This window comes from Musca autumnalis, unplaced genomic scaffold, assembly GCF_047663935.1.
Source record: "Musca autumnalis isolate F117 unplaced genomic scaffold, ASM4766393v1 scaffold_4, whole genome shotgun sequence".
Classification (NCBI taxonomy): domain Eukaryota; kingdom Metazoa; phylum Arthropoda; class Insecta; order Diptera; family Muscidae; genus Musca; species Musca autumnalis.
The window spans coordinates 120,887,658-120,901,366 of record NW_027411977.1 but is presented as its reverse complement, the minus strand read 5'-3'; the positions used below and the strand labels follow the sequence as shown (position 1 = coordinate 120,901,366).

Here is a 13,709-nt window from a genome sequence, read left to right as displayed (position 1 = left end):
TGAATAAAGTCATTACTTAGTAATGACTTTTTTTGCTGGGAAGCTTGAAACAATTTCATTGAATTGAATACAAATTTGAAATATTATGCCTGTTCCAGAACCTGTAAGAATCTAAAATTTTTTACAACAATAACTATTTTTCCTTTTGATATCGGAAAAAATAGTAAAAATTAGTATATTCTTGCAGATCTGGATCAGACCAATTATTTAGTACAAACTTCTTGTTGACGTTTTTCCTATTTTTAGATAACTTATGTAAAATGAAACGCAATCTAATCCATAAAATGAAATTCAATATTGAAAGTCAATTTAATTGAATTTCAATGTACAAATTTGAACTATTATTTAGCACTAACTTTTTGTTGACGTTTTACTATTTTTAAGTTACTTATCTATGCCACACTTCCTCAAATGCGATGATATTTTGATTCATAGGAGTTTTTTTTTTTTAATTGTAAATGCAATTTTTAGGGTATTAGATGTTCTCAAATTTCTAAGAATTGTTTTATTTATATCTCCTAAAAATTTTATTTTTTAGGAAACGAGGTTGATGAAATGAGGCATCGTTATGTAAAATAAAATGTACGAAAAAAATTTCAATAGTAAAATAAAACTACTTTTGATTTTGTTTTTGTAATTATTTGTTAAATATTGTTTGGGGATATTTTGGGGAATTCAATAAAATCTGGGGATTTTTGCGAAACATTTTTTAAGAATTTGGGGAAAAGAGTCTCGAAAATACTGGCAACGCTGCTTAACATTAATAGACAAAAGTTCATTCATTCCTGCTACGTGAATAATTTTTATAAAAAAACAAAACGTCATATTGGGGTTAGGTTATATACATACATATTTTATAAGTGTTTATCACAACTTTACAAACTGTATGCTTTCCGTATTATTTGTAGTGTCATCATAAAAACTGTCATTATGGGTTACAATAAATTAATTTAAATTAATTAATCTCTTACAGACGATCTCGAAATTTAAGTGAAAAAAAGAGACGAGATCAATTTAATTCATTGGTCAATGACTTGAGTGCTTTGATTTCAACATCGAACCGAAAAATGGACAAATCAACCGTTTTGAAATCGACTATAACATTCTTGAAACATCACAACGGTAAGTTGTGGACACACACTAATAACGTATTTTAATGAAAATAACAAGTTCGTATTGTCTATCGATAGAGGCAACCGATAGATCAAAAATTTTTGAAATACAACAAGAATGGAAGCCCTCGTTCTTAAGTAACGATGAATTCACTCAACTTATGTTGGAATCTCTGGATGGTTTTATAATCGTGTTTGGCAGTAGTGGTTCAATATTCTATACATCGGATAGTGTGACTGCCCAATTAGGTTATTTACCGGTAAGTAGGTATTCTAGATACTCAACAATTACCGATGCATTTTTATTTTGTGCTCTCTCCCTTAGTGCGATCTCATGAAAATGACAATTTTTGATGTGTCATATGAAATGGATCATGAAATTCTCTTAAATATGTTCCTCAATCCTAAGCCTCTAATTGCTCCCATGCAGACAGATATTAACATCCGCAATCAAAAAACGTTCTTCCTGCATTTGAAACGGGGAGGCATAGAGAATGGTGATCGGGCGTCTTTTGAATTAGTAAAATTTGTAGGTTATTTTAGTATGTATTCCGTGAAGTATACGTCTGCCATATAAAAACCAAAAGCTGAAAAGAAAAGTTTAATAATTTTTTCTTTGGATTTTAGGAAACGATGCTAAAGTTGAAGTTGTTGCTCAAAATACTCAAACACCTCTACCTCGTGTACTGCAAAGGAATTCAGGATCCTCATTGGAACTTGATCACAAGCTGATATTTGTGGGGACTGGTCGTTTACAAATGCCTCAGATGATACGCGAAATAACAGTCACAGACCCAACTTGTAGCGAATTCACGTCAAAACATAGCATGGAATGGAAATTTTTGTTTCTTGATCAACGTGCCCCTCCCATAATTGGATATATGCCATTCGAAGTCTTGGGTACCTCCGGATATGACTATTATCACTTTGACGATATTGATGACATTGTTAGCTGTCATGAAAAATGTAAGTATGGAAACCTCTTGTGCAAAAGATCACATTGTATATACGTGCGTGTTTCTTTATTTCTCAAGTAATGCATGAGGGCAAGGTGAAATCGGGCTACTATCGTTTCCTAACCAAGGGTCATCAATGGATTTGGCTACAAACGGATTCTTATATTTCTTACAATCAGTATACTACCAAACCGGAATATGTGGTCTGTACGCACAAGGTGATCAATTATATAGACGTTTTGAAAAACAATAAATACGAAGGACAGAAGACGGCCAAACCACCAACCTCTCGTGAATTGACCAATAAGAATACCCCAAATATAGATACAACAATACCCATACCTGATCGAGTTCCAACATTAACAGCGTCTACGACGGCTATAGCTTGTACAACGCCGAACAATCTGATAACAGTCAACAGCCCGCCAAATGTATACACTCAAACCACAAATCTCATTGGCGATATTTTACGCAACGAAACTTCACCCAGTTTAGACTCATCGACAATATGGACTAATCCCCCTACCCCAACTGGCGCTGGCCAAGGTTGCCAGTTACAGGCTATAAAATCAAATTCCCGCCCAGCTTCCAGTTATGGGAACATAAGTTCGACTGGTGTTTCACCGAATGTGAAAAGAAAACGTTACATGTACAATTGTCGTGGCAATGAATCGGATTCTACATCAATGTCTGCAGAATCTGGAACTAGCCGCCAGTCATTGATGACACACATGAGTGCGGTAAGTAAGAGCGGTGCATTTTTTATCAGAGCTCCGATTTGCTCGATTTTATTCGCGAGTGAGAGTACTGGAAGAGTATATATATGTATGTCCTTTATTATTTGTTAAAGAAATGTAATACAAGAATAATGTGAACACATCTTAACAAAGTTCATGTTTAACATAGGGCGGTAACAAATTCTCTCCGTCTTCTTCTATCGTTAGCGATACATGTTGCTTCCATGTTTTGTTGAGGGCTTCATATTCTCTTTTAACACATCTAATCCATGTCATTCGGGGACGACCTGGTCTTCGTTGGCCCTGTGGATTCCACTGCAGTGCCGACTTCGTGGTATCATTATCGGGACGTCTTAAGATGTGCCCAATCCATGTCCATTTACGTTTCTTAATTTCTATCTCGACTGGGAAAATATTCGTGATAGTGAGCAGCTCATTTGTTGATATTACATTGGGCCAATATATGTGGAGGATACGTCTGAGGAACCGATTTATGTGTAGGGCTTGGAAAGCTGCTGTAGCTTTGTTTATACGGACCAAAATGTCGTCATCAAAACCACCATTTGCTCATATTACGCTTCCAAGGTAACAGAAAGTATCAACGTTTTCGATGTTAATGCCGTTCACTGTTAATGGTGTTGCAACATTGGTGCCAATACACATACGTTTTGTCTTTTTGATGTTTATTTTGAGACCTATACTGGATGTGTTGATAATCAATATCCAAGTCGGCGAATAGTAGGTAGAGATTAGCGTTGTACTCCTTGGACTGCTCGATGATAATGCGAAGGGTATTGATATGGTCGGCGCAAGTCCTGCCGGTGTGAAACCCTGCTTGTTTGCATCGCAGTATTGACTCTATAGCTGGACGTATTCTGTTTAGCGGTAGGGAAGTCATGAGTTTCGCAACAGATTTGAGAAATGTGATGCCTCGCCAATTCTTAAATTTCTTCAAGCCGCCTTTTTTGGGAATTGTAATTATGACTCCTTCCTTCCAGGCGTCTTGAATTTTCGATGTTGTCCATGCAGAACGTATAATACTATGCAACACTGAAAATGCAAACAACTTCTAGTATGCATTTTTTGAAAGTACATATTGAGGCGACAAAAACCCTAGTAGGGTTTTGTCCTGTCAGATCCAGTTCGTATTTTATGGCCTCATCTAAACCGGGCTAAAACAACAGTTTTTTGCATTTATTGGGCCTTTATCTCAGAAACGATTAGGAATTTGGCCTTGCTGTCTTTGGCAATATAATAGCCCTAAAATAGTAAAACTTATCTTTTGAGCAGACCACATAAGAAAAGCTCCATCTAAGGCATCAAAATCGATCAAATATAGAAAATTTTACATAATTGCTAAAATTCCGGTCAGTATCAGCTAAACTATTGGGAGTTGAACCAAGTAATCTTCTGCAGAAATCTTCCAAATAATGTTATCAGTAATTCTTCAGAACATTCTGAACATTCAGAACATTCACAGTTCACACCAACAGTTAATTCTCGTATTTCGGATTTCACAACATTATTGACATATTTATTAAATTGTCATTGAAAAATATACTGAAAACAACGCGATAGAGGCATTTTACAACAATGACATGTTCTGAAGAGTTGTGTATTAAATTAACGGTAACCAAATTATGAAAATTTTCGATATTTTATAAAATTTAAGGCAATAAATGTAGTTTTTCGAATTCGTTATTTCTCCAAATATTTTTATCTTGCCCTTATCTAAAAATGCACATAGGTTTCAGAGATATAGCCCAGAATTGCTTTAAAAAGTCAATATTTAACAATGTTTAGATGGGGCCATTAAATCCAAGCTGGATCTGATACAACAAAACCCAACTAGGGTTTTTTGTCGTTTGGGTCTGTACTATCAAAAAATACTCAGCTCAAATTGTTTGCACAAGATTACCTTAAAAATGTTTCACAGTGTAATAGGCGTAAGATCATCTACTAGTGATGGGTCACCATATTTAAGCAGTTCAGCTGGTATGTTATCAGGGCCACTGCACTTGCATTTCCTAAAGATGTAAGTGTTGGAAATTTGAAATTTTTTAACACTGTTTGCTGTTGTCCTTTATTCTATCTTGGTTGCGGCGTTTTCCGTGCTAGTCTTGGTAGTTTCAAGTAGATAATTTTGTATCTTATGTTTTTCTTGTTATATTTCGGCCCACGTTGTGTCCGTTATCCACGGCTTTCTTCTGTTTACAGCGCAACCAAGTACGATCTGTGCACTTCGGTTGCACAGATCAGCTATCGTTTGCCATGATTGCTCTGCTGTTTAGTTGAGCGCTTAATGCGGTGTTGTATGCATCGACAGTGCTCAGATTTTGCAGACAGTTGATGTTGTATTTGTGGCCCTTCTTTGTCTTTTTAATTGCAGCTGATCGAAAACGAAAGACTCCTACTAAGAATTGGTGGTCGCTAATGATCCCACAAATAGTTTGCTTACTATAATATGATGAATTTCGTTTCTAGTCCTTCCGTCGCGAGATTGCCATTGGTATTAAATTGAATTTGGTACCACCAATAAAAAGACTGTGCCGAGCACAAAAGTCTACGATGCGGTCTCCATTTTAATTTTTTGGGCTGAATAGCCCATTTGTTCCCATTACTGCCCCCATACCGGCATTTAAATCATCCATAACAATTTTAATGTCGCCACTTGCAAGGCGTCAAGCTGTGAGTAGAAATCATTTTTCGCAGATTTTTCGCACGGAACCGGATGATGGGTTCCGTGGTTGCATAACATTGTATTATAGCAGTCCTCTAGCCACTATAATACGATCTGAAATGGGTTTGTACTCGATAATACAATTGCTAATTTGTGGTGATAAGAGAATTCCAACTCCGTTGATGCGGTTATTATCATTTCCAGAAAATAGGAACTTGAAAGCAGAGGATGTCTCGATGGGGGAACCACTTTTCGCCAGCCTTACTTCATATAAGCCAAGGGTTGATAGTTTGTAAGCATCCATTTCACGCCTGTTCCAATCTAGATGTTTTAGAGAGTGTTCTTACGTTCCATGTACCAATCATAATCCGTTTCTTAAAGCAAAGGGTCGTCATCAAGTAGTTGTTTTTTTGAAATTTGACTTTGTTAACGTTTCTGGAATCGTTTTGTTTAAGATGTTCGGCTGATTGGGCCACAGCATTCGATCCTAGTGTTGGGGCTGCCAACAAACCCTATAGGCCATGAAGTTTTCTCACTTTAGCTATCGATAATGAGGCATTGCAGTCCTTATAGTTTTGTAGAAAAGTAACAACAACCTTATTTTTACAAATTCTTGAAAAGAACATCCCAACAAATCAACAAATAAGAACGGAAGAACCTTGTTACACCCTCCAACACAAGTTGTATTGAAGGAAAATGAAACAAGCAAAAAAGTATCAGTCGGCTTTGCCGACAGAGATATACCCTCAGCATGTGTATATTGAAACAATTTTTTCCCCAAAATACGTATGTATTTAGGGGGGGTTTAAAATTTTGGGCTTTTGAACCGACAAAAATGTTGATTAGGATTAAATATCAAAAGTTTTGTGGAGGAGATACTAAAAGGAATGGATCGAAAGTGACCGTTATGGAAGTGGATCTCCAGCCACAACATATGGTGCCATAGGGGGATTTTACATTCTTCGGGCTGTTTGCTCAAGAAGTATGGACTTGCCCCTAAAAAAACCTTTACCATCGTAATTTAGGCAGCTAATTGCTTCAACAAAAATCAAAGTGATTCGATATCAGGTCTTAAAGTGAACTTATCCGAAATTGTGTGTGGAAGGTACCGGATGGAGTGGACGAATATAGTCCATATTTGAACCTGATCTATATCTGGTAGATATATTAGGATGTGTAAATTATAGACCAATTCGGCCACTCCCTTCAACAGTTAGTGCACGAACAATTTTTCCGGACATTTTTGAACTTTTGGTGGGGGGGGGGGGGTACCTGAAGGAGTGGGCCGATATGGCTTATCTTCAAACCTAAACTATGTTTGGACAAAATATTACTAAGGCCACATTTTGGACCGAATCAGCAGATCCTTTCGAGAGTTATCTTGAGCTCCAACCACCTCAAACGTGTCATAGGGGTTTTTTGCAACTTTCAGGCTATTTTCTCAGGAAATATGGACTGATAAAACTTGTAGCGTCATAAGAAGGGCAGTGAATACAAGTTGCTAAAACAAAAATTAAGGCGATTCGAGAGATGGCCCTAAACTGAACTTTTCCGAAATTTTGTGTGAGAGGTACCCGAAGGATTGGACCGATTGAGTCCATATTGGAACGTCATCTAAGTCTAGCAGAAATTTCACGAGGTACAAAGTATGGATCAAATCGGTTGCTTCCTTCAAGAGTTATCGTGTGCACAAATTTTTCGAACATTTTCGAACTTTTTGGGGGAGGTACCGGAATGAGTGGACCGATATAGCCCATCTTCGAACTTAAACTAAGTTTGGGCAAAATATTACGAAAGCCAAATTTTGGACCGAATCGGTTAATCCATTCGAGAGTAATCGTGCGCTCCAGCCAGCCAGACAGACAGACGGACGGACATTGCTCAATCGACTCCAAATTGTCTAAAACACATTTCGTCCAAACATACTTGGGGTCTAAAACCATTATTTCAATGAGGCACATTTTGCCCGTAAGAAAGTGTATATGGCGAATAACAAAATTCCTTTACAATTCCATTTGAAAAAAATTAAAAAATTTTTTTGCGAGCACATCTACGATTTTTGGTATAGGGGTAAAGGAAAAAAATCCGGTTTCAAATCTGCTCGCGTTCACGAAATTGGCCAATGCGCGCAAAAGTTATAGCGGTTTTTATTCTCATATAAAGAAAAAATATTTAAAAATATATTTTTTGTTGTTATGAGAACATGTATGCATAAATCGTTAACAGCATTCCATATCGCTTCGTAGATGTTTAAATAGTTATTAAATTTATTATTATTTTCGCGGAAAATCAACAAATAATAAAAAAATTTTGAAGTACATCCAAATTATCCTGTCCCAGAATCCGTACAAACCCTCAAAAAATAAATTAAATAATATATGCGGAATCTAGACAATGCGTAGAAAAATATGATACCAAATTTATAGAGATTGGGTACATAAATTGCATATTATAGCAACAACAAAAGAAAAAACTTATCGTTGGAAAATATTGTTGCAAATATTTTTTTGGTTTGATTCTAAAAATTAGAAAAAAATATTTGGGAGTTCTCCAACTACTTTGCTAAAATCCCATAGTATAATGAATGTATACTGTTAAAACTTCATCAAAAAATATGGTTTACCATCGCGAGAGTTTAACTGATTACTGTGATAACTTATAAGGGTAGGAAATTAAGAGTAATATTGAAATTACAATCATTCAATTAATATTAAAATTAAAAAGCCCGTTATTCGCGAATTAGTTAAAGTCGGTTGATGCGCATCCGTTTTTGGATACAGCGAATCAATCTCTTTCAAAATTTATGCATATTTCGATGTTTCACTCAGGGGCCGTTGTGTGCCGCCAGTTGCATCATACACTGCAAAAAACCTTAAAGTTGGTAAAAGTCGCGCAATGTGCATACGATTTTGATGCGCATCCGGTTTCATCAGCGCCTATCAAAAATACGTCAAAATATACCAATTTTAATTAGATTCTTCAAGAACCGCGGATGTGCCTCCACATTTCGCAAATATTATAATCGCCAGTAAAGGATTCCATTTATGTAAAAATATTTAAAGAAAATCGCGGTTTAGTACGCGGATTTGTCAAAATATATTTTTGCTAATTTTCCGATTTTCAAGGTATCTATATCCGCGGTTTTAGTAGATGGATTCGATCGCGGAAGGCTTCATTAGAACCGTCGCGTAAAAAAACTAAATTCACGCGGGTTTCAAAGGAAATGGAATGACAGTTGTAAATTTTACACGCAAAAAATAGGTTTTGTAAGAAAATTCACGCATCAAATTTTGGCCTTTCGACTCCAATTACTAGGATGCTGTAAGGAGCACACTCATGAGATATGCAATTACTAGGATGCTGTAAGGAGCACACTCATGAGATATGCAACAAACGACGTAAAATCACGAGTTCTATAATCGTGTTAAGAGTTTGGAATATTATCTTCTTGCGCTTCCGGATTATTAAAAAAATTCAAAAAACTCCGAAATTCAGGCTTCAAAATGTCAGCATCAATTATAGGTGGATTCAGTGGATATATCGAAAAATCGTACACTACCCATGAAGTATTCTGTGATTCTTTCTTTGGGGATAGGTCTATAAAATGTAAGGTTAAGCCAGAAATCGTATGGGAACATAAAAAACTTGTTGGCTTCAACCCATTTTAACTCATTTTTCTACATTGATGCCAACACAGCTTCCACGAAAATTAATTTTAATGGTCGACATTATGGTATCCCTCCTAAAACACTTCATTTTAAAGAATTGTAGTCATACTTTATAGAATATGTTAACAGTTCGCGAATTCTGATAGAGTGAAACTCGGATTCATCGATTGCAAAACATTTTTTGTTATTTACCATATACCCTCGTTAGCATAAATGCTGAGGGTATAACAATTGGTTTCCTTTCGTTTATGAAGAATACTGAATACCAAATTTCAGCAATTTCAAAATAGCGAAACTCGGGAGGTACCGTTATATGGGGGCTATATCAAAACTTCGATCTATACTGACAAATTTCCGACGGAAAGTTTTTAGACTCAAATAAGACTAAATACCAAACTTCCGACATTTCGGTAAGATAATGTGGCTAAAACCTTTAAAATAACAAAAATCAAGAGGTACGCTTCTATGGGGAATATAGGAAGAAGTGGACCTATACTGATAATTATCTTCTGGAATATTTTATAACCCAATGGAAGACCAAATAACAAATTTCACCCATTTCGTTTTTTGGCCACAAACCTTAAAAATACCGATAATCGGGATGGCAATATGAAGTTTTGTACCCCTAGCGAAGACTAAGTACCAATTTTCAGCCATTTCGGTTGAATATGGAGGCCAAAACCTTCAAAATATCGAACATTGGGATGTACCGTTCTATGGAGCTATATGAAGGCGTGGATCAATATCGACGAATTTAGCTATAACCCACATGAAGACCATATACCAAATTTCAACAATTTCGGTGGAATATTGATGCCACAAACTTCAAAATATTGAAAATCCGGAGGTACCGTTCTATGGGGTCTATGTGAAGACGCGGACCTATAGCGACAAAATTGTGGGGGAAAATTCTTTACCCCAACGACGACTAAGTGCCAAATTTCTGCCATTTCGGTGTGATAAGAGGCTAAAACCTTACAAATAACGAAAATCGCGTGGTACCATTATATGGGGGCTATATCAAAACCTGGACCGATATAGCACATTTGCAATACCAAACATCCTAGGAGTAATAGAAATTTCTATACCAAATTACAAAGCTTTATCTTAAAAATTGCGAGCTGTATCTTGATTTCAACAGACGGACGGACTGACGGACATTATTATATCGACTTAGAATTTTACCCTGAGCAGGAATATACATACCTTATAGGGTCTTCGATGAATATTTCGATGTGTTACAAACGGAATGACAAATTTATTATGGTGGAGGTTATAAAAACAAAAGACAAGACGTGTATACAAAGCTTCTGGAAATAACTAGCAGTCGTACCGGAGAATATTTCAATTTCATAACTGCAAACCCTAAAATACCAACAACAACTTGCGAAATTCCGAATTATTGTAAAAATCATTAACAAATACCAATGGTAGGAACTATCATAATGTAGAATTTTTAAAACAAATATAGTCAGCCCAGAAAACCATTCACTAAAATTTTTGATTTGATCGTATATAATTCTCATATACACTTTAGACATAACTCTGGTAGAAATGTCATGTATGATATTACGAATATTGATAAACATGCCAAGTTTTGACGCTTTAACTGGCAACAAAGACAAACAAAACTACTCCATTGCGCTCATCCAAGCACCTAACCAACACAACATGAGGAATAATTTAAATCCATAACAAATATGAAAAGAAATCACAAATTACGAACCCAGGCAGGTTTCCTGCCAAAATCACTTATCAGATTGTGCCGGTGTAACTCAACCATAAGAAACCCAAAGAAGATTGCTAGAAGAAACAACTAAAAACAAGAATCTCATTGTTAGTGGGGAATACATACACAAAAACAAGGAGAAAAATCATCCTGTCATACAAACAAATCTCACCAAAATTGCTTTTTCACCACGGCATCGAATACCGAGAGAAGAGAATAACATTGTCGAAATAAAGAAAATACTATTATCCAGTTGACAAAAACTATTGTTGGATATGACACAATATCTTTACAATACATATTTTGCTCTTCAAATATTGTTGGATCAATCATATTTTTTTCTATGTGTATGCAAGTTTTGCATGACGTTTACTCTCCCCTCTTGTGATTTTTGCCGATAAATAGAATGATTTTGATTATGTTTTTAGGGCCGCCAAAGGTTTTCATCGAATTTGGGTCACACAATATTTTCTGGTGGCGGGCAGCATCAACAGCAGATGAACTTATCAACAAATCCACATCCTTCGCAATTCTCTCATCAGCATCAGCAACAGAATCACTCCCAACAACAACAATCACAACAGAACCAAAATCCCCATTCACTACAACAAATACAAGTCCACTCAGGTTCTCAGAATCAGCGAATGTTCCAGTCAATATCACAACATGCAGCTATCGTACAGGGAAGTCCCATGACTGGCACCGGTACATGTCAATTTTCACAGCCTACCTATCCTATACGAAGTCCCCAAATTGTCGCCCCACCATATATTGAATCGCCACCATATCTTACGGCAATACCAGTGCAACCGGTGATAGCACCATTTCAGGTTGCTCCAGTCATATCACCTTTACCGGTAAGTTAATGTTGCCAATTTTTACTTAAGCTTTCTAAAAAATAAATCATATTATCGCTCCTCTTAAAGCACCATCACCAGCACGACATGATAGCTACCCCCGTTGTTATGAGCCCTTCCCAAAGTCAGTTGCAGGAACAGCTGCAACGCAAGCATGATGAACTACAAAAACTAATTATGCAACAGCAGGATGAACTGCGAATTGTTTCCGAGCAATTGTTATTGGCTCGTTATACCCTGTTGCAGCCAATGATGCCCGTGAACTATGGCCAAGCCGATAGTCTGACATTGGGTAGCAATAGTCGGAACATTAATTTGAACAACAATGCCGTTCAACAGCAATTCAATCAATATGGCTTTGCGATGAATTCCAACGAAATGAGCAACCAGCAAATAATGTTGCAACATCAGCAAAGTTTGCAACAACAACTACAACATAATCAGACCCAGAGGCATCAATGTCAACAGCAGCAACAACAATTGCATCAACCGACGAATATGATAAACACCGACACCGATGCGGTGAGTAACACCCATTCACAACACCAGGGCCATTCGCAGAATCCAAATCAAATGATTCTAAATCGAAACGTTCCGGATCTAGAACAATTCGCTCAGGAAGAATTTGATGATTTTCTTAATTTATCGCCGTTACAAAATATGGCATCGTCGGAACAAACACTCAATCCCATCGCAGAAGCTACAGTACAAAATTCGAATGCAGTAAATACAAATACACCCGCCGACATCAGTAGTACTACAAATCCGCTAAACAGTGCGGGTTCGGGACAGATTATGGATACGGCGGCGTATAAAATCGATTCCAATAACGCTGGTGGCACAACTAGTGAAGATTCAATCTTTTCGTATATACAATTAGCCACTGAATCTAGTCATCCCTTGAACTTCAATATGAACATTAACGATGGCAATGTGGAGGATACAAAACATATATCCCAAAATAACGAAGCTGGTGGTATTACTCATGCTGAACAACATCTTAGATTGCCGAACACTCCAGCTACATCACAACAGCAGACGTCATCCTTAGTATCACAATCCCAGCGATCACCATTATTTCCCTCTTGTCAATCGCCCAGCACCACTAGTACAAATGATGTTCAACTATCCAATGTAGTAAGACATCATCAATCCACACATACTGGTAACAGAAGTAGTAGCAGCGGCAACACCGCCAACAACAACAATAACAACAACCCAAACACTAACAATAATGATTCGAGTGTCTTAACGAATACCTTGAATCGAATATTGCCATTTGAAATGACCTCAGAGCCATTACAAAATCTTTTCTCTAATACCGCAAACTCCTCGCAACCAGCTGGGGGAACCAATCAATAGCAGTACTGTAACTTTTTTCAATAGTAGACAAGACAAATTTTGTATATGTATGTATATACTAAATATTTAAATGTTTATATGTAAATATGTATAGCATTAAGTTGTACCAAAAAAACACATACACGTTCAATATTGTTTAAATTGAAAATACTCCCGAAATTCAAATTATGTCCGTACATTAGGCCAAGAAGAAAATTTTTTGTAAATTCTATCCCCCTAAATATTTTTCTGTTTGATTCAAAAACCATACATAAACCGTGCCAACCGAGCGATCTATGTTTCTAGAGTAATTTGTATGGAACCAAAAGTAAATTTTCACAAAAATTCACTAAAATTCGCAATTATGGTCCAATCGATGAAAAACCGGAATGGTGAATACTGCAGATTCTGTTGTACTAAGACCTATTTTTATTACCAATATTTTTCTCGATTGTAGTCAGAATTTTCAAAAAAAAAAAAAAAAATCTGCCGTATCGCATCCCTACACAACTACCATATTTTTTATTTCGAATTTCCAAAACTACGTATCATATTGCAAATTTCAGATTTGACTCCTGGTTTTAACCCTTCACTAACACAGCATTCCCTTCCAGTACGAATTTCCAAAC

At 36.5% G+C, this 13,709-nt stretch overlaps 1 protein-coding gene across 2 annotated transcripts in view; it reads left to right on the top strand.

The window, feature by feature from the left end:
* Clk (circadian locomoter output cycles kaput protein Clock) overlaps positions 1-13,425 on the top strand; it is a 167,662-nt gene extending 154,237 nt beyond the window's left edge. For both annotated transcript variants that reach the window (XM_073980519.1, XM_073980520.1), the window contains exons 3-9: positions 974-1,122; positions 1,191-1,372; positions 1,438-1,654; positions 1,740-2,078; positions 2,147-2,808; positions 11,311-11,739; positions 11,809-13,425. In XM_073980519.1, coding sequence (XP_073836620.1) covers positions 974-1,122; positions 1,191-1,372; positions 1,438-1,654; positions 1,740-2,078; positions 2,147-2,808; positions 11,311-11,739; positions 11,809-13,101 — 3,271 coding nt within the window. In that variant the 3' untranslated portion in view covers positions 13,102-13,425. The remainder of the gene's footprint in view (positions 1-973; positions 1,123-1,190; positions 1,373-1,437; positions 1,655-1,739; positions 2,079-2,146; positions 2,809-11,310; positions 11,740-11,808) is intronic.
* The last annotated feature ends 284 nt before the right edge of the window (positions 13,426-13,709 follow it).